Source organism: Tachyglossus aculeatus, chromosome 21 (assembly GCF_015852505.1).
Source record: "Tachyglossus aculeatus isolate mTacAcu1 chromosome 21, mTacAcu1.pri, whole genome shotgun sequence".
In the NCBI taxonomy this organism is placed as follows: Eukaryota; Metazoa; Chordata; class Mammalia; order Monotremata; family Tachyglossidae; genus Tachyglossus; species Tachyglossus aculeatus.
In genome coordinates, this window is record NC_052086.1 from 24,729,276 (window position 1) to 24,748,449 (window position 19,174).

A 19,174-nucleotide genomic window follows, 5' to 3' on the forward strand; every position below is an offset into this window, starting at 1 on the left:
TCAATAAATACGACAATGAATGAATATAATTCTAGTGGGACTTCAAGTCCGAAAGTCTGCCCAAGCCCTGCCAGGTTGAGTACTGTGCCTTTCTGCTGACCAGGCCCCAAGATTTAAGGACTTAAATCTTGATGATTTAAGATTGATGATGTATCAATCGTATTTATTGAGCGCTTACTGTGTGCAGAGCACTGTACTAACAGCATACATGTATGATGATGTATGAACCTTGATGATGATGATGATCTTGATGATGTATGAAATCTTGATGAAATCTTGATCTTGATGAAATCTTGATGATGTACGAACCTGGTCCATTAGCAGTTCTAACCTGGGGGGGCAAGCTGCATTTTTTGCAGTTTTTCAGGGGAAACGGAAGATGCATCAACCAAGCAGCAGGATTTATTGACCACCTACTGTTTTTAAAATACCGTTTATTAAGCACTTGAAAGTACGAGTAAAGAGACATGATCCCCGCCCTCAGGGAGTTCACAATTTAGCTGGTGAGAGAGACATAAAATTAATTTACAATCAGAAAAGGAGTGTGTTAACGAGTAATTAATGGGGTATGTTAAGATACTTAAATGCTTCTGGAGGCTATCACTGCATCACTGGCTACTGAAATACCCTGTACCGCAAATTTCATCTATCCCACTAACTTGTCCTAAAATCTCTAACCAAGGCCTGGCAGCCCAGGAATTTGTCTGGTCTTCAGGATAGAGACACTCTCCTCAAACAAGACTCAGGCTAAAAATTCATCTATCATTTAAAGAATCAACACAGTACTAATAATGATAATTACAGTATTCATTAAGTACTTACATATGCCAGGCACTGTTCTGAGCGCTGGGGTAGATAGAAGATATTCGGGTTGGACACAATCCCTGTCCTACATAGGGCTCACAGTCCTAATCCCCATTTTACAGATCGGGAACTGAAGCCCAGGAGTTAGGTGACTTGCCCAAGGTCACACAGCAGACAAGTGGTGGAGTAGGGATTAGAACCCAGGACCTTCCGATTCCCAGGCTCGTGCTCTTTCCATTAGACCATGCTGCTACTGCTCCACCCTTCCTTTTTAAATAATTTTTCCATTCCTTGGTGTGCCACCCGTTCCCTTCCTCTCTTTGGTGGCTCCCAAATTGTTCCTTTCTTTGGCATCTCCTAAGTAGCTTCTTCACCCAGCAGTTTGGTGAAGCCTGTAGCAGGGGAAGAGCAATAACTGCCACCCTGAAGAAAACTGTTTCAGAAATCAATCAGATCATATTACTGAGAAAATCAATCAATCGTATTTATTTAGTGCTTACTCTGTCACCCTTCCCCAGTTCTGCGGTTTAAACATCCTATAAATCAATCTACTCTTCTATCTCGTTTATGGTTTATGTCCTAGCTTGGAATGTTAATATTGATGTCTTTTTCTAACTTCAAATAAAACTTGCACAAGGTTGCATCACTATAAAAACAGAGAGAGCCTACGAAGCTGCAGGGTGATAGGTGATGAAAAACTTAAGTTTTCGCCACAGCTATGGGTGAAACAGACTCTGAGCCACAAGGAGCTTGAAATTCCCCTCTAGCCAGAGCACCCTACTGATTTTTGTTTTAATTTTGTGTACTTGTCCTGGTATATTATCATACTTATGTGTCTTATTGTCGCATCACTCCTTATGTATCTGCTTCCAGTCCTCTCCCTATTTACATTTTTAGATTGGGAGTCCCTTGAGAACCAGCAACTGTGTCTAATTTCCACCTGCGTAGTCTTTCTCAGTGCTTAGTAGTGTTCTGCACAAATACTGCACAACTACAACACAGCTATGAACTGAATAGCTACTATTACAATGAGTACCACAATCAGTCTTCCAAGGGAAATGGATCGGTTTGAAGAAATCAAAAAGGAGTAAGACAATGTCTTTTCTTGCATAGTGAGTTAAACAATTTCATTTACAAAGTCTGGATAAAAAGGTATGTCAAATAATTGTGAATGATTCCAGCCTATAAACTGGCTTTCTACAATTTCTGGGTCCAATTAATCTGGAAAGTCAGAGAAATCTCAACAATGAAATTAAATGAGCCAAACCCAGGCAGATAGTGAAGTGCACACATAACAATACACACTGTTAAAAGGCACTTTATTGGAATAATAAAAGTGCTTATTACACCCTTTGAATGCATAAGTCTATTACCTGGATAACATACTGAGTATTTATCAAATACTTCCCTTCCAGAACAGCAGCATTAAACATAAATCTTTGAAATGGGATGAGCTCTCAATTTTTCTGTTCCCTACCTTAATTTTTCTTTATTTTACACATTTTTCTTATCCTTACTTTGGTGCTTTGTTTTTTTCAGCATAGTTCTAATTACTCTTCTAAAGTGAATTTCTAGTCAAGCCTTCTTCAGTATTGCAAAACAGAAATGTTTTAATTATCAAAGGAACCAACTAAATCCAGAATTTCTTGGAATTTAAGATAACACCAGTTTAGAGAAAAAAAAAATCTTTTATTATTACCATCACCCAGCTTTGGGGCTGGATTATGTGCCAAATTGTCAGATCTTCTAAAGACATCTACACAACATTTTCTTTCATGTTTCAAGAGATGAAAATAACTGTACAGGGTTAAGTACAAAAGTACACAAGACAGTGGACACGAAATATCCATGTATGAGATTTTACCCCACCTGCAGCTTTACAATAGTTTGAAAAGTAGAACCTGTTAACTAAAAAATATTGTCCTTCTCTAGTTCTGTCAAGTTGAATGGAAGTGGGTATATAACCTGATTACAACACTAACACCAGTATCACTGATCTGATATTTACAAAAGTATTGTATTTTTCAATAAATTAAAGTCAATGCAACACCCATGCAAGCTAGGATGCTAGCTGTTTGGTGAACAAGGACCCAACATCAGAACAAGAAAATTCTACAAAGTCCCAAATTTAAAAATCATGTTCTGTTTCAAATTGCATCCATTCCCCGCATCGAAGACGTAAATCCCAAGCCCATTCCTCTTTGCGTGTGGGTTTGGGATCTTGCCATCTCATACTGAGCATCCAGATTTCTAAATACTTCTTCCTGTTGTTTCAGAGTCTTATAGCTTTCTTCATCAACTGAACTACAACCAGCTTCATCCTCACTCTATAAATCAGATACAAAAAAAGGGGTTATTTATACGTTCATTTGCACTAGAAACCTTATAAAGCAATATACCGTGGATAAAATGAAGCCTTTCCCCCCGCCCGTTTTCAATCTGAGTGACATTTGTTGATTCTTCGCCCTACTGTATGCGCATTAAATACCTACAATTCTGTGAATGAAAGTTGGTTCATTTGGAAATAATGGTACAGTCAGATCAGCTAATGTTTCTTGGTATTGCTTCCCTGCCCCTTTCAAGTTGGTCCTTTGCTCCTATTATTTCCCATTTCCTTCCTGTCTAAAAATCCTGAGGTGTGCTATCTTAAACACTACTTTTCTTCGACACTTTCTGAAAGCAAAAATAGATAGATAATAGATCATAATAACAATAGATCAAAAATAGATCAACAGGGGAAGCAGCATGGCTCAGTGGAAAGAGCCGGGGCTTTGGAGTCAGAGGTCATGGGTTCGAATTCCGGCTCCGGCACATGTCTGCTGTGTGACCTTGGGCAAGTCACTTAACTTCTCTGAGCCTCAGTTACCTCATCTGTAAAATGGGGATTAAGACTGACAGTCCCACATGGGACAACCTCATTGCCTTGTATCCCCCCCCGTGCTTAGAACAGTGCTTTGCACATAGTAAGCGCTTAACAAATACTATCATTATTATTATTATTATCAATGGATCTTTTGATTCAATTCACTTAAGAGGGCTTTCCCCAAGTACCAGACCCCACCAATCCCTTATTCTCAGGATTGAAATAGTCAATGAGAATTAAATTGAATAACCAGACACTGTCTCTTATAACAGTGTGAAGTAGGTACTGAACATTGATATAATTTGAGGATTTGTTACCAGACATATGAATAACTACTCTCACTTTTGCCCAATGAATGATTTCCCTGTACATTCGGGAGAGGATGTGATAGCGGAATCAGGAAACATTCTACCCTCAACATGTGTCTGTGAGGATATTGCGTACGGTCAGAGCACCAAGGTGCAAATTTTCCCTTACCCTGGTTGTGCAAGAACAGAACTCTGCATAATAGGAGAAGGGCGTGTACTTGGTTTAGGTGAAGATATTGTGCAACAAATGTAGGAAGCACTTACAAAAAGCCATTAAAAAGTAATGACTGCGACCATCTTAAAACGTTTAAAAGAGTTCGAAAAAAATTGATGCCATACCTTAATGCCCATTAATTTCCTGAACTTGACATTTTGGTCCTTGTTCCCAAAATTTAACTTTTCCCATATTTCCGCAGACTGTGACTTATCCTGTAAAGGACACAGAGCATTAAAATGCACTGCAACTTTAATCAGGGCATTTAACAGAAATGCAGCAGTAGTAAGTCACTTAAAGGAATAATCATCTCAAGAGGAGGCAATTATATGTAAAACCAGCTTTAGGACCGTTTTATGCCTCTTGTGCTCTGGGGCAGGTGATGAGGGGCGATGTCCTAAATCCCATCTTGTGAGTGGTTATGTGCCACAGTAACATATAGGAGGCAATTATATGTAAAACCAGCTTTATGACCATTTTATGCCTCGTGCTCTGGGACAGGTGATGAGGGGAGATGTCCTAAATCCCATCTTGTGAGTGGTTATGTGCCACAGTAACATATAGGAGGCAATTATATGTAAAACCAGATTTATGACCATTTTATGCCTCGTGCTCTGGGACAGGTGATGAGGGGAGATGTCCTAAATCCCATCTTGCGAGTGGTTATGTGCCACAGTAACATGTGTCAGAGAGTAATAAAATTTTTTTAAAAATCACGGGTTTAGTATTTTTGCATTTGCAAAGGTTATCTTAATCCATTAGATAACCTTGAGTTAGGGGCAAATAAAGAGAAGTTCATACTGAGCCTTAAAAAAATCTTCCCAGTGCAAATTTCTCTCAAGAAGATAGGAAGCAAATATATTTTTCCATTGAAGGTGGCACAGAGAGGTTAAGATAATAAAGAATATATTAAGGGAACTAAATCTTACCCCTTCTTTTTTGCCTTGCCAGAGCATTTTTCGTTTTTTCTCCTGCTCTGCAAATTTCATTGGGTTCACAGCTGCTGGGTTATAATAGCTAGGTACAGCTATTCCTGTTTCTGCCAATGCTTTGGCCTGTAATGCCGCCATTTGAGCTGCCATAGCTATCTGAGGAGTTACTTGTGTTCCTGATGCCAACAGGGCAGCAACATTGAGGACAGAGCCTCCTGTGGCTGCAGCTGCTGAAGAGAAATGAAAATTCATATCTAGAAAAAAAAAAAAGAAAAACAAAGCAATTTCAAAAGTGGTTTGTACAAGGCAATCACCTGAATATGGCCTGACAGCCCATTCGAACAACAAAAGTCACAGTACAAGGACACAAATACAATATTTACAAGGGTTTGCAATATTTGCAGCCTTTCACTTTAGTGTGGGAATGATCTTGCGGCAGGACAAAGATGAGAAGGCACCAACACAAATGCACGCCCCACCGCCCCGCCCCCGGGGCCAAGAAATCAACGTTTGATGGGGAACCGATTTCCAGTTTAGAGAGACCAGGAGAGAGCTGTGGCTAGGAGTTATCACAGCTTCAGTTCCAACCAGTTCCCTCTTAAAATGGGAGGGCTCTACCCCTACAAGGAGGCGAGCATCAGCCTTTCAAAAACGTTTCATTGCCTCAATCCTGAGTCAGACCAATGGTCATTCATTCATTCATTCAATCGTATTTATTGAGCGCTTACTGTGTGCAGAGCACTGGACTAAGCCCTTGGGAAGTACAAGTTGGCAACATATAGAGACAGTCCCTACCCAACAGTGGGCTCACAGCCTAGAAGGGGGAGACAGAGAACAAAACCAAACCTACTGACAAAATAGAATAAATATGTACGAGTTGAATAAATAGAGTAATAAATATGTACAAACAGATACATATATTACAGGTGCTGTGGGGAGGTGAAGGAGGTAAGGCGGGAGGGATGGGGAGGGGGGGCTCAGTGTGGGAAGGCCTCCTGGAGGAGGTGAGCTCTCAGTAGGGCTTTGAAGGGAGGAAGAGAGCGAGCTTGGCGGATGTGCGGAGGGAGGGCATTCTGGGCCAGGGGGAGGATGTGGGCTGGGGGTCGACGGCGGGACGGGCGAGAACGAGGCCCCCAGTGAGGAGGTGAGCGGCAGAGGAGCGGAGGGTGCGGGCTGGGCTGGAGAAGGAGAGAAGGGAGTTGAGGTAGGTGGGGGCGAGGGGATGGACAGCCCTGAAGCCGAGGTGAGGAGTTTTTGCCTGATGCGTAGGTTGATTGGTAGCCACTGGAAATTTTTGAGGAGGGGAGTAATATGCCCAGAGCGTTTCTGCACAAAGACGATCCGGGCAGCGGCGTGAAGTATGGATTGGACTGGCCTGGAATGCCCTCCCTCTGCCCATCCGCCAAGCTAGCTCTCTTCCTCCCTTCAAAGCCCTACTGAGAGCTCACCTCCTCCAGGAGGCCTTCCCAAACTGAGCCCCTTCCTTCCTCTCCCCCTCTCCATCCCCCCATCTTACCTCCTTCTCTCTCCCACAACACCTGTATGTATGTATATATGTTTGTACATATTCATTACTCTATTTATTTATTTATTTTACTTGTACATATCTATTCTATTTATTTTATTTGGTTAGTATGTTTGGTTTTGTTCTGTCTCCCCCTTTTAGACTTTGAGCCCACTGTTGGGTAGGGACTGTCTATATGTTGTCAATCTGTACTTCCCAAGCGCTTAGTACAGTGCTCTGCACACAGTAAGCACTCAATAAATACGATTGATTGATTGATTGAAGTGGGGAGACACAGGAGGATGGGAGATCGGAGAGGAGGCTAATGCAGTAATCCAGTCAGGATAGGATGAGAGACTGAATGGTCCACCCAGCCACATTAGGTTTCTTACATTAGTGGCAAGCGATGCTTGGTTGAGCGCTAAACTAATGATTTGAAGAACAATGACTCCATTAATAATTTTCAGAATCATAACTGGATTTGGGTCATCGACAGCACGGTGGACTACATTTTGGTTGGGGGGGAACCAGAACTTCATCCCTATATTTTACATTTTTCCCAGCTTTCTTGGTTTAAGAAGAGTAGGGGAGGGGAAGACAGGGGAAGGAGAAGAGGAAGAGGAAGGGGCACTACATAGTGCAAAGATATTAGAAGGCCCAGAATGCTAAAAACCTAAACTATAAATGAATCGAGAAAGCCTCTGCCTGGATATTAGCAGCAGTAGTAGGGAATCAGGGCTGGGGAGTTTAGCCAGATAAAACCCAATTCTGAATAATATCAAAATATTTTTCAAAATTATTTGGGACAGTCCAAAAAATCTAAGGCTCTTTTAGCAAAATTTGAAATTTTCACAACTACTCCAAAAGCATGGCCTTTTAAAAGTATGTCCTTCCTAAGAAAGCGTATGATGCCTTCATGCCTTCATCTTGCTATGAAAGTTTACTACCTGTTCCTAAATGCAGTTTCCATTTTCCCACCTATTTAGTCACTACAAAAGTCTATCTAGAAAGCACCCTGACAAAAAAATCACTACTAAATACAAAAGGACTTATGGAAAATAAGAGCAGGCATTCCCTCATGTCACCCCACTTCCTATTATGGCATTAGTTAAGCACTTAATATGTGTAAAGCATTGCTCTAAACACTGGGGTAGATGCAAGTCATGGACTTGTCCCAAACAGACTTACAGTCTAAGTAGAAGGAGAACAGGTATTGGAGTCCCATTTTACACAAGGGGAAACGGGCACAGGCAAATTAAGTGACTGGCCCAAGGACAGGTACTGGAACCCCCATTTTATGCAGGGGGAAACTGAGGCACAGACAAATTAACTTACTGGCCCGAAGTCATGCAGCAGGCAAGTGGCAGATCAGCAGCATTCACTGAGCACCGAGTGCCTAGCATCATATTAAAAACGTGGGAGAGTATACCATAGGGGTTGGGAGAGCTTACAATCTGACGGGGGAGATACAAAAAAACTTACAGCTACGAGGAACTGCTTAAACAGTAGTGTGTAATTTAATTTATTCTCAGAAGACTGCACCCTTTGTAAGCCCCACTTGAAAAAGGGACTCGAGTCCAATCCAGCTCATTCTCCCTTCTGCATCACTCAGGCACTTCCATTTGTGACCTTGGGCCACTTGCTATGTGCCCCACTCCCAACCCCGCAGCACTCATGCACATACTTTTTAAATTATATATTATTTATTTGTTCATTTGAATGTGTCCCCCCATCAAGACTGTAAGCTCATTACGGGCAGGGAACGAGCCTGCTAATTCTGTTGTACTCTTCCAAGCGCTTAGTACAGTGCTCCGCACAAAGCAGGCCCTCAGTAAATACGATTGATCGATGATGTATACCAGGATTCGTATTTAACATATTTCTCATACACGTGGGTGCATTGCTAACCATCTTACTGTGGGGTACTTTCTCACAGGGAAGGACAAAAGTAGCTGTAGTGTGTCAACCAAAGAACAGCCAAGAGGCCTCCCTGATAATCCATCACTGTGGGTTCTCATTCCTGCTTTGTCCCCCTCAATCATATTTATTGAGCACTTACTGTGTGCAGAGCACTGTACTAAGCGCTCTCCCCACCGGTCCCCTCTGCAGGGGCACCATGATGGTTGCGGCAGCTGCTGCAGTGGTGTCTTTGGTTGAGGGGGGACAAGCACTGAACTCTGAGCTGGGAGAAGTCTGAAATTCTGTTCCTCTGGCTACAGCACCACACTGCTTTTATCTTTTTCTTTTGGGTAGTTGACCCTGTTTTCCTATTTTGATTGTTTCAACCTTTCTTCATGCATCGGTTACCAGTCCTCCCCAACTCTTGTATTCAGGGACCATGCTTCATTCATTCAATCGTACTTATTGAGCGCTTACTGTGTGCAGAGCACGGTACTAAGCGCTTGGAAAGTACAATTCGGCAGCAGATAGATTCCCAAGTGTCTTCCTCCCCAGTCCTTGGTATGGGGTTTTTGCACAGTATATGGATAGTAAATGCTATTACAACTATAACGTCATTTTCCTGTTCCTGAGTTCTGCGAGTCCACTGTCCTTTACACCCCCTCACCATCCCCCTCCACTATTCACAGGGACTTTTCTGACTCCTTTGCACCCTAATTTCATTACCACCTACCCACCTTCTCTTACCCTATTGGCATTTCCTCCAGTGGTTGGACCCTGTGTCCCAAGCCTGAGTTTTGTCTGTCTGACCTCTAACCATCGTGTCCACACTCCATGGGCTCTGCAGGGTAATCCAACAGCCTCCAATCAATTCTTGCTTGTTCCTCAGGAAATCCCATCCCTGCGTCTCTCCCTCCACATGTGCTCACTGCTGCTCCCAACTAGCAGGGGCTGGGAGCAAGGTGGAGAGATGGATGAAGAAAGGGCCGAGTTAGGAGTCTTCTAGTCGTGGATGAAAACAGCTCAGTGGAAACTGAATGACATGAAGTGGGAGAGAGAAGGGGGGAAACTGAATTCCCTGCGCTGATTAGATGCAATATTGGATGGAGCTTTCATAGTGACCTATCTCTGGATTTGCTCTATCGTGGTCGTTCGGAATTGGGATACACCTCTAACTGCAAAATGAACAAAAAACAGTCAATGTCTTTAAAACGCTGAATTAAAAAATTACCTGCAACTATTTCTTGTTGTTTCTGTTTTTCCACCATTTCCTTTTCTCTCTGTTCTTGCAATTTCTTTGCTCTTTCCAACCTGTCAATGATTCAGAGCATGTAAATAGCTGATTACCTCTAAATATTAATCTAACTTCATTTCAGACAACCAAACAAGCTCGAATAGGCTGCATTATACTTTATGCCACAAAGAACTCTAAAATTGAGGTTAGTTTCCTTCAGAATAAGTACATTTTCTTGGTAACCACTTTATTACTTGTAGAGGACTCTCCGATCAAAGGTAAAACCCACGGATTACTACAAAGAGCTTGAATCTTCATTATTACAATAGTATGGCAGCTCTTCCCATCCAGTCCCATTATGGATAGAGGGCCATTAAAAACATAATCTTTCACTTCACATGAACTAACCTAGTGCAGAAACGAACGCAAAATCAAGCCTGAAGGGAAAATAAACCCACCCCACCTGTTTAAGGTGTGAATCTCAAAGTAAAAATGGCCAATTTTATTTTATTCTATTTACCTGCTGAAAGGAGGATGAGCTGGTAAAGAAATGAACCGGTGGCCTAGCAAATTGTTTGCATTTATAATATATACAGGTCGTGGAAAACAGTTGCCACATTGCTGCTGGAGCGATGTTTTTTTCCTTGGGAAAACACAGGGATACACTTTGGTTTCACCCTACTCCCAACGTTAAGAGTGATAGAAGTTACTCCAGGCAGAAGGAATCCAAGAGATGGCGAGGAGGAGATTACTTGTTGCTGGCCCCTAACTTTCAGCACTGGCAACTTAAAATTCTTCACCATTGTTTTGGTGAATACTGACATTTAAATCAGTTTTATTAATGAGTCAACACCTGCCTAACTCTTTGCTAATACTTTCAGAATATTTTAACTGCATTCACTGATTTAAACTTCACAGGACTGGTAGATCATCTAAAAATACAGGCGAAATTTCGACAAAGGCACCCAAAGATCATCATTTCGACGGCTTTATTAGCCATGCCTTCAAAAGGTGTGTGGTCAGGGTGATCAGACTCCTTGCCCTATGCCAAGCGATCTTTGGATTTGGCACACATTTCTTATGAGCATACTTGAAATTTTACAAGACTGGTACAATGGAGGCACTACGAACACAATTCCTGACGGTCAGCGGGGCAGGAAGAGTCCGGCTCCTTTCCCCACCCCGCATTCGTCTAGATCTGTTGCAGCCCCACTGCAGGGAAGAGGAGCCTTTCCCAGACTCCTGTTTGGAGGCCCACTTGGGGCTTTTGCAAAAACGTCAAGGTTTATCCCCTTTCATGCAAAACCATAAGATGTCCCAGAACAAGTCATGGAGAAGGTTGCTTTAGCTCAGGTGACGGCCCCAGCTCATCCGGCGCGTCTGGTTGAGCTGGGGCCATCATTTTCTGTCACCACTGCGCAAAGTGGAAAAAGCAGCGGTCTTGGCTCAAATGGTCTGTGCAGCAGTTGCCAAGTAACCTTCTCCTCACGCTTCCCGATTATTACCTTGCTCCCTTCTCTTGTGGACAGGGAACATGCCTACCAAATCTGCTATACTGAACTCTCCCAAGCACTACGTACAAGTGCTCTGCACGCAGTCAGAGCTCAGTAAATACCCCTGATTCATTTCTCTTTCTTCACTCTATTTTAGGCCCCACCCTGACCCAGACCAGAATGGTCACCTTGAAGGGAGAGTAAACGCTTTATTAAATAACTATTTTCCTCCTTAAAACCATTTCTTCCTTCAACCCTCAAGATAAATTAAGCTGAAGGAACTCTGCTGCTGATGATAGCTTGAAATTACAGTGTACGAGGAATTAAAATAGACAATTGGGATTTAAATGGTACCGGGCTAGTACAAACTTAATATGAGCAGGTATTGGGGTCATTAACGTGGATTTATTAATTCAATTCCTCTGGGGTGGACACCAGGATGGAAAATGAATATAACGGAGGGTAAGTTGCATTAAGGTAGACTTTGCAGATTTTGATATCAATACCATTCACTCGGGTGAATGGAATGAGAAGGGGGTGAGCTCACACCTTTGCTGCTGCTGCTGCTGCTGTTCAGCTGGAGACAGTTTCTGCCAGGCTGGGTTCACAGGGCAGGAGCATAGCAGGTTACTGTGTGATAACTTTCTCTTTGCAATGGAAAAAGATAGAAACTTAATTTTAAAAAGAAACCAGAATAATAACCCCCAAAGTGGAGATTCTGCAGAACGGGAAAATTTCCAAACCTGTGTGCTGTCATTTTCTCTTGTCCTTCGACAGACAGCACAACAGTATTTCGGGATAACTTTGCCCTGTAAGTTCCAGCGAACCATTTACATGACCCTTTTGGTAGACCATTCCAATAAATCTGGTTCTGGACAGTCAGAGCAAATATGAAGCTTCCTCCACGTTCACTCGTGTCACATAAGGGACAGTGTTTCAGTTGTATGGCAATGCAAATTCTGGGGTATATTTTAAAGTGAATTGTGTATTTCATTTCAATCAACCCATGGCTTTGACTGCCTACGTGCAGAGCACCAGAATTCCCTTCAAAATACTCATGAAAGAAATTCTAACTAGATGCCAAGTGCTATTCAGCCGTTCTGTGTTCTTGGACAAAATTTCTGAATCTTTTTATTAACAAAATGGAAAATTTATCTCTGCCTTCTAACTCAATCACAACTACAAGGGAGTAGGAGTCGCACTAGTTACAGTCCAAAAAGACAATTTGTGGGAGTTCTGAATCTCTTGAAAAACTCCTAGGAAGCTATAGGTGAGTACAAAGCAGAGGAACGTTATCAACCATGTCTGCTAACAGCTGTGCAAGGGGAAAAGTTGAGAATAAAAATTATTTTCCTGGAGTGAAGAATATCTTTAACATCGTACAAAAGAGTTTAGTGAACTCTCAACTCTTTATTACTGTATTTCAATGCCAACCTTCATGCCATCTTCTAAAATACAAGTCTTGCTGAAGTCAATCATGAAAATTAAGAGAGAAAGATACCTTCTAGCCAATGCTTCCTGTGCATCCATTGCTGTATTTCGTCCTCTAAAAGGAGGCGGACTCGGAGTTCGGCTCACACTTCTGCTGAATCTTCGTGGCTTTTCAATTCTCTTCTTTCTTTCTCTGTAATTAATCAGATTTTAACAGTTCCATCAGAGACCCTGATTATTTAATTTACAATGTATGACAGGCTTAGTGCTGGCAGCAGTTACTTACAGAAACTTCCAGGACTCCATTCCAGATCACACACTGAGCAACACAAAATAAAATAAACAATAAATAATCCCAGTACATCACTGAATACTGAATCATAAACAATCTGAATCAAGATCCACATAAGTGGGGGCTGGGTGAGCAAGGTTGAACTGCTCTGCACTGGGGTTCAGAGCATAGAGTGCAAAACTTTTCCCCATGGTTAAAAAAAAGTTATGCGCAAAAGAATAGGTCTTCTAATAAATGACCTTTTTAAAACTCTGTTATAATTCTGTTCTGGAATAGTGTTTTGAATTAAACTCATGTTCAGATGTCACCCCTACACTATTCCCCTTCAACTCAATCTGGCTAGTCCCTGAGTGTTCCAGGGCAGAGCAGAACAATAGGGGGAGGCTGGTAGGGTGGGGAGGGGAGGGGACAGAGAGGGGAAAAGGAAAGAAAGCCAAAACAGGAGTCGTCCTAAAAATAAAATCAGCCCCACAGGCAAGATACGCAGGCCAATATACCCTGTGACAGAAGCACCAAGTGGCACCGTATCTCCCTTGAGCCACCTCAGAATCACTGCCCAAAATGTACAATTGCTCCCATTCAAGACTACCTCCTTTTTCTGGTCACGGTGAAAGCCAGAAGCTCATTTATGGTACACGCAAATTTTAGAAAATGCACTAAGTGGCCCACTAGTGCAAGTATTTGCTCACTTTGGTTTAGGGGCCGAAAAAGCTCAAAATGCCACCTGTCAATGAGAAGAACAGTGCTAATATCATGTTCCCCAGGACCACCAGAGGCTGGACCTAAGCGCTTAGTACAGTGCTCTGCACACAGTAAGCGCTCAATAAATACGACTGAATGAATGGATCAGTGGTACATGGCTGAAAAATCACCTGCACGGCAACAGGTCCCAGCGGTAAGAGCCTGGGACTGGGAGTCAGGAAACGTGGGCTTTGTCCCAATTCTGACAACTGGCCTGCTGTGTGACTTTGGGTAAGACACCTAACCCCTCTGGGCCTCAGTTTCCTCACTTGTAAAGTGAAAGATACCCACTTTCCCTCCTTCTTAGTTTACGAGCCCCAGGTCAGTGAGCGACTGTGTTGGATTGGATTATATTCCATTTATCCAAATGCTTAACAGAGTGCTTTAACACATAGTAAGTGCTTAATAGACTGTAAGGGAACATGTTTGCCAACTCTGTTGTATTGTACTCTCTTGCTACAGTGCTCTTAACATAGTAAGCACTCAAATCCCATTGATGATGGTGTTAATCCCACCATTTTTATGTTTGTGTGATATACAATGATAGATTTGCTTCTTCCTAGGCAGCCCCTGATGTTAAGAATTCGCTAAAACTAGGACAGATTTTGAAGCTCATTTCATTCCACGCTTAAGCTCTGAAATGGCACCTACCTTAGGGGAAATAACTATAGCCAAAAACTACTATTCTAGTACTGGTTCATGTAAATGTTGAACACCCTGCTAAAATCTCTGCACATCTTTTATATACTAAGTACTACTTGTAGGTAGGGCATGCTACTTGGATGCAACACTTTCTCAGAGATGAAATTTTAGCTACTGCTCACTTTGTGCATCCTGCACATTTCCCAAACACCAAGTTTAAATGAGCCAATGATGAAGCTAAACATGAAACACTAAAATTCCTAAACTATATTAGCAATAAGCCTTAAAAATAAAAATGGAACAGGTTGTATTCCTCACCCCATCTGTAGTGAATCTGTCATAACACCTTCCATCACCCTACACGACATTATCACTTTCCAGTATTTTTTAGAATATTCTAATTATCTGGAGGACAGATACTATATAATGCATGAATCCATGTAATATTAATGACCCCAATTCTCTTAGAAAGTCTCCTTGCTAATATACTGTAAGGCTCCCTGAAAATTCACCCTCTCCAGGAGGCATTCTCAACATGCCATTTCCTGCTAGCCCTCAGCCATCCTTAGGACAATGGTTCACAATATCAGTATTTGTTCAGCGCTTACTGAAAGTCAAGCACTATTCTAAGTGCTGAGGCAGATACAAGATAATCAGGTTGGACACATGGTTCCTGTCCCATATGGGGCTCACAGTCTTAATCCCAATTTTACAGATCAGATAACATGCACAGAAGTGAAGTGATTTGCCCAAAGTCACATAGCAAACAAGTGAAGGAGCAGGGATTAGAACTTTCTGACTCACAGGCCAGCTGCTTCTCATGGCCTGGAAGATTCCTTAATGAAGGTTTCTGTATATACTATAGGTATATATAAACATATCTCAATTAATGGCATTTATCGATTGCTTACTCTGTGCCGAGTACTCTAAGCACTTGAAAGAGTACAAAAGAGTTTGATCCCTGCTCTCCAAAAACTTAGTTATCTAGTGGATTGTCTATCTGTAAGTATATTTAAGTGTCTAAAGGATTTCTAAAAGCATCTAAAGAGGGGAGACATGACTTGTGGAGACGTAGTAGAGAGGCAGCGTGACTCAGTGGAAAGAGCATGGGCTTTGGAGTCAGAGGTCGTGGGTTCAAATCCCGGCTCCACCAATTGTCAGCTGTGTGACTTTGGGCACGCCACTTCACTGGGCCTCAGTTACCTCATCTGTACAATGGGGATGAAGACTGTGAGCCCCCCATGGGACAACCTGATCACCTTGTAACCTCCCCAGCGCTTAGAACAAGTGCTTTGCACACAGTAAGCACTTAATAAATGCCATTATTATTAGTATACAGTAGTACTGTATGGTGCATATATATTACTTTACATATAGTATATATGTACACATTTATTATTCTATTTATTTTGTTAATGACATGTATATATCTATAATTCTGCTTATTTATACTGTTGCCTGTTTACTTGCTTTGATGGCTGTCTCCCCTGCCTTCTAGACTGTGAGACCACTGCTGGGTAGGAATTGTCTCTGTTGCTGAATTGTACTTTCCAAGTGCTTAGTACAGTGCTCTGCACACGGTAAGCACTCAATAAATATGACTGACTGAATGAATAGTAGGTTTAAGAAAAGAAGCAGCGTGGCTCAGTGGAAAGAGGCCGGGCTTTGGAGTCAGGTCATGGGTTCAAACCCCGGCTCCACCAACTGTCAGCTGTGTGACTTTGGGCAAGTCACTTAACTTCTCTGGGCCTCAGTTACCTCATCTGTAAAACGGGGATTAAAACTGTGAGCCCCCCCTCCCCCCCAGGACAACCTAATCACCTTGAAACCTCCCCGGCACTTAGAACAGCACATAGTAAGTGCTTAACAAATACCAAGAGCCCGTGCTCTTTCCACTGAGCCATGCTGCTTCTCAAACATTCAGAATAGAAATAACTGTAGAGTACTCCTCTGGCTTCCTTCTTCAGTCGCCTGTTCCATTTTTAGTGCCAATCTCGGTCACATACGACATCTAATAGTGGGGCAATGTCAGAATAAGAAGGGAGTGTTTCTTCCCCACTGACCCATCTGTTGACCATGCTGTCACCAGAGTTAACCCCTAATGTGAAAGCTATTCCTCCTTTGCTGGGGCAATGCATCTGAACAGCGGAACCGGAGATCTGACGCCAAGAGGATCTGCCTCACGCTCCAAGTTCCCAAACACCAGTGTTGTGCTGTAGGCATACATTTGTTTTGGCTTTCAACATGCCTCTCTACCCATTTTGGGGGGGGTGTCAGCACTAAGCTCTCAAATCCAAAATAAACCTTGGCCATCCTTTTGGTGTTTATCCATACCGGGCGACTGCCCTGCTGCAGCTGAGCTCTGAACCTGCATTGCTGCAGCATTTGGGGATTCAGGATCTAGGTGCTCGCTGGCTCTCTGCCTCCAGCAGTGTAAATGGAATTGGTCAAGTGACGGCCATGGCTCGACGGATGTTAATTTGCACCTTCAGAGCAACACTTTTCTTCTATAGCCAACGCTCCAGCCACCAATTTCTAGTTGTTAAAATAGCCTAAAGACTTCAAAATAATGTGAGCTTCGTACTGAAGGAGGAATATACTCCTAAGCTTATTTGCCTTGAATCTGACACAATTCCTACGCCACACTCTTACAAAGATAAGCACTAAATAACCTGCTCTTGTCATTAACCGCATTAAATCACCCAGCTCTTATTACAGTTAGAAGTGATTCCAGTTCGATACCTATTCCAAGAAAAGTGGGGGAGACTTCAAAATAATTATTTTTCCACACGTAACAAGTTTAACGACATTCACAGATCTCCTGTGAAGACTTTTATCATGACCCCACTCCAAAAGGCCCTCGAAAGCTTTAGCTAACGATTGGTAAGTTTAGAAACTACCAATGGTATTTATAGAGTGCCTATACTGCGTGTCGAACTTTGTACTAGTGAAAAGAGCACGGGCTTGGGAGTCAGGGGTCGTGGGTTCTAATCCCGGCTCCGTCACTTATCAGCTGTGTGACTCTGGGCAAGTCACTTCACTTCTCTGTGCCTCAGTTCCCTCATCTGTAAAATAGGGATTAAGACTGTGAGCCCCACGTGGGACAACCTGATGACCTTGTGTCTACATATCTATTCTATTTATTTTATTTTGTTAGTATGTTTGGTTTTGTTCTCTGTCTCCCCCTTTTAGACTGTGTTGGGTAGGGACTGTCTCTATATGTTGCCAATTTGTACTTCCCAAGCGCTTAGTACAGTGCTCTGCACATAGTAAGTGCTCAATAAATACGATTGATGATGATGATGATACCCGAGCGCTTAGAACAGCGCTTGGCACACAGTAAGCACTTAACAAATACCATAATTATTACTGTAACTAATAGAGCTGGTAGATAGGATTCCCTGCCCTGGAGCTTAATATACACAAATCCAGCCTAGAATAAAAAAATAATTATTTTCTCAAAGCAAACACTATTTAACTCCAGAAGCAATTTTAACCTTCCTAGAAGACCAACCACAGATAAAAGGAAAAAGACAAAACATCATTTGAAAATCTATCATTCGATTCTGTTTTAAAGACTCACCGGCTTCTGCTCCTGGTCCTGCTTCTGCTCCTGCTCCTATGCCTGTGCCGAGATCTTGACCTTGAACGAGATCGGACCCGACGCTTCCTTTCCCTGCTTCTAGATCGGGACTTCCTCCGCTCTCTGCTTCTAGATCGGGACTTCTTCCGCTCTCTGCTTCTAGATCGCGACTTCTTCCGCTCTCTGCTTCGACTACGATGGCGCCTGAAAGCACAGTAAAAGAAAAACAAAAAACGGGGGGGATATTACAGGGCCACCATGTTCTGAATCAGCCTTCCACTTCTGATTAATTTTCTCAGTTTTGCAGCTCATATATGGAAAGAAGCCGGCGCAAGGTAGAAAAATGTTGTGGATTTCTTAGTGCAACTAAAAATCTTTGAGACTATATATACATTGCATGTTTGCATGAGGGTTTCAAAATTTCAACGAGCTGCTTCATTAAGGTTTCCCAGGAAATCTGTAGCTAAGACCTAGTAATGAGAACTCTACGTGAACCGAGTTCACAGCCCACCAAGAGAGCAACCCTAGGATATTTAACCAAAAAGAATCAGGTAAGCCCAGGCCTGAAAAGGCATTACCCTGAATATATCTACTGAAACCTAGATGCATCAAGAACAAGCCACTTCAATAAAAAGCAACTCATATGCTGCAAACACTCAAAGCATGAGGGTATCGATAACCTCAGAAACTGAAGTATCATCTACAACAAGGTAACGCTTGTTAGTTATACCCTGATGTTTCAAAAATATTATACCTACGAATAGAAATAATCAATATCCAGGCAAAAATTCAATAATAAAGGGTACCTTAACTGAGACTGAGACTGAATCTATGAAGGAGGCAAGGTAACATCTGAAACAATTGTGATGGACATGGGGTCATAACTTTGATATGCACAAAAAGAGGGAAAAAGGGTGGCCTGAATCTTTGAAAAGCTAGGAGTGGAGCAATGGAAAGCTCCCGAGTCTTTTACACTACCCTTCATCTGGACATACATTCTCTTCTTTGAAAAGGGATCAACCAGGTGCTCCTCCTTGTTAACAAAAAGAAATACCTTAAGACTTTACTCTTGCCTCAAGAATGGGTATCACTCTTGAGGACTGAAGGAAAAAAAAAAGCCACAATTCCCTAGCTATAATATTGTTCTCCCTTCCCATAGTTATGCATTAGGAAACGGGGCCTTTCATCTGACGGGCAGGGCTAGAAAGAAAGGGGAAGTGTAGCAAAACTTGGC

General features: G+C 42.3%; 1 protein-coding gene across 2 annotated transcripts in view; it reads right to left on the reverse strand.

The window, feature by feature from the left end:
• Positions 1–2,472: 2,472 nt before the first annotated feature.
• The window catches only part of RSRC2 (arginine and serine rich coiled-coil 2), a 31,235-nt gene continuing 14,533 nt past the window's right edge, over positions 2,473–19,174 (reverse strand). For both annotated transcript variants that reach the window (XM_038762857.1, XM_038762858.1), the window contains exons 5-10: positions 17,941–18,144; positions 12,753–12,875; positions 9,756–9,835; positions 5,119–5,375; positions 4,315–4,404; positions 2,473–3,131 (exon numbers count right to left, since the gene is read on the reverse strand). In XM_038762857.1, coding sequence (XP_038618785.1) covers positions 2,952–3,131; positions 4,315–4,404; positions 5,119–5,375; positions 9,756–9,835; positions 12,753–12,875; positions 17,941–18,144 — 934 coding nt within the window. In that variant the 3' untranslated portion in view covers positions 2,473–2,951. The remainder of the gene's footprint in view (positions 3,132–4,314; positions 4,405–5,118; positions 5,376–9,755; positions 9,836–12,752; positions 12,876–17,940; positions 18,145–19,174) is intronic.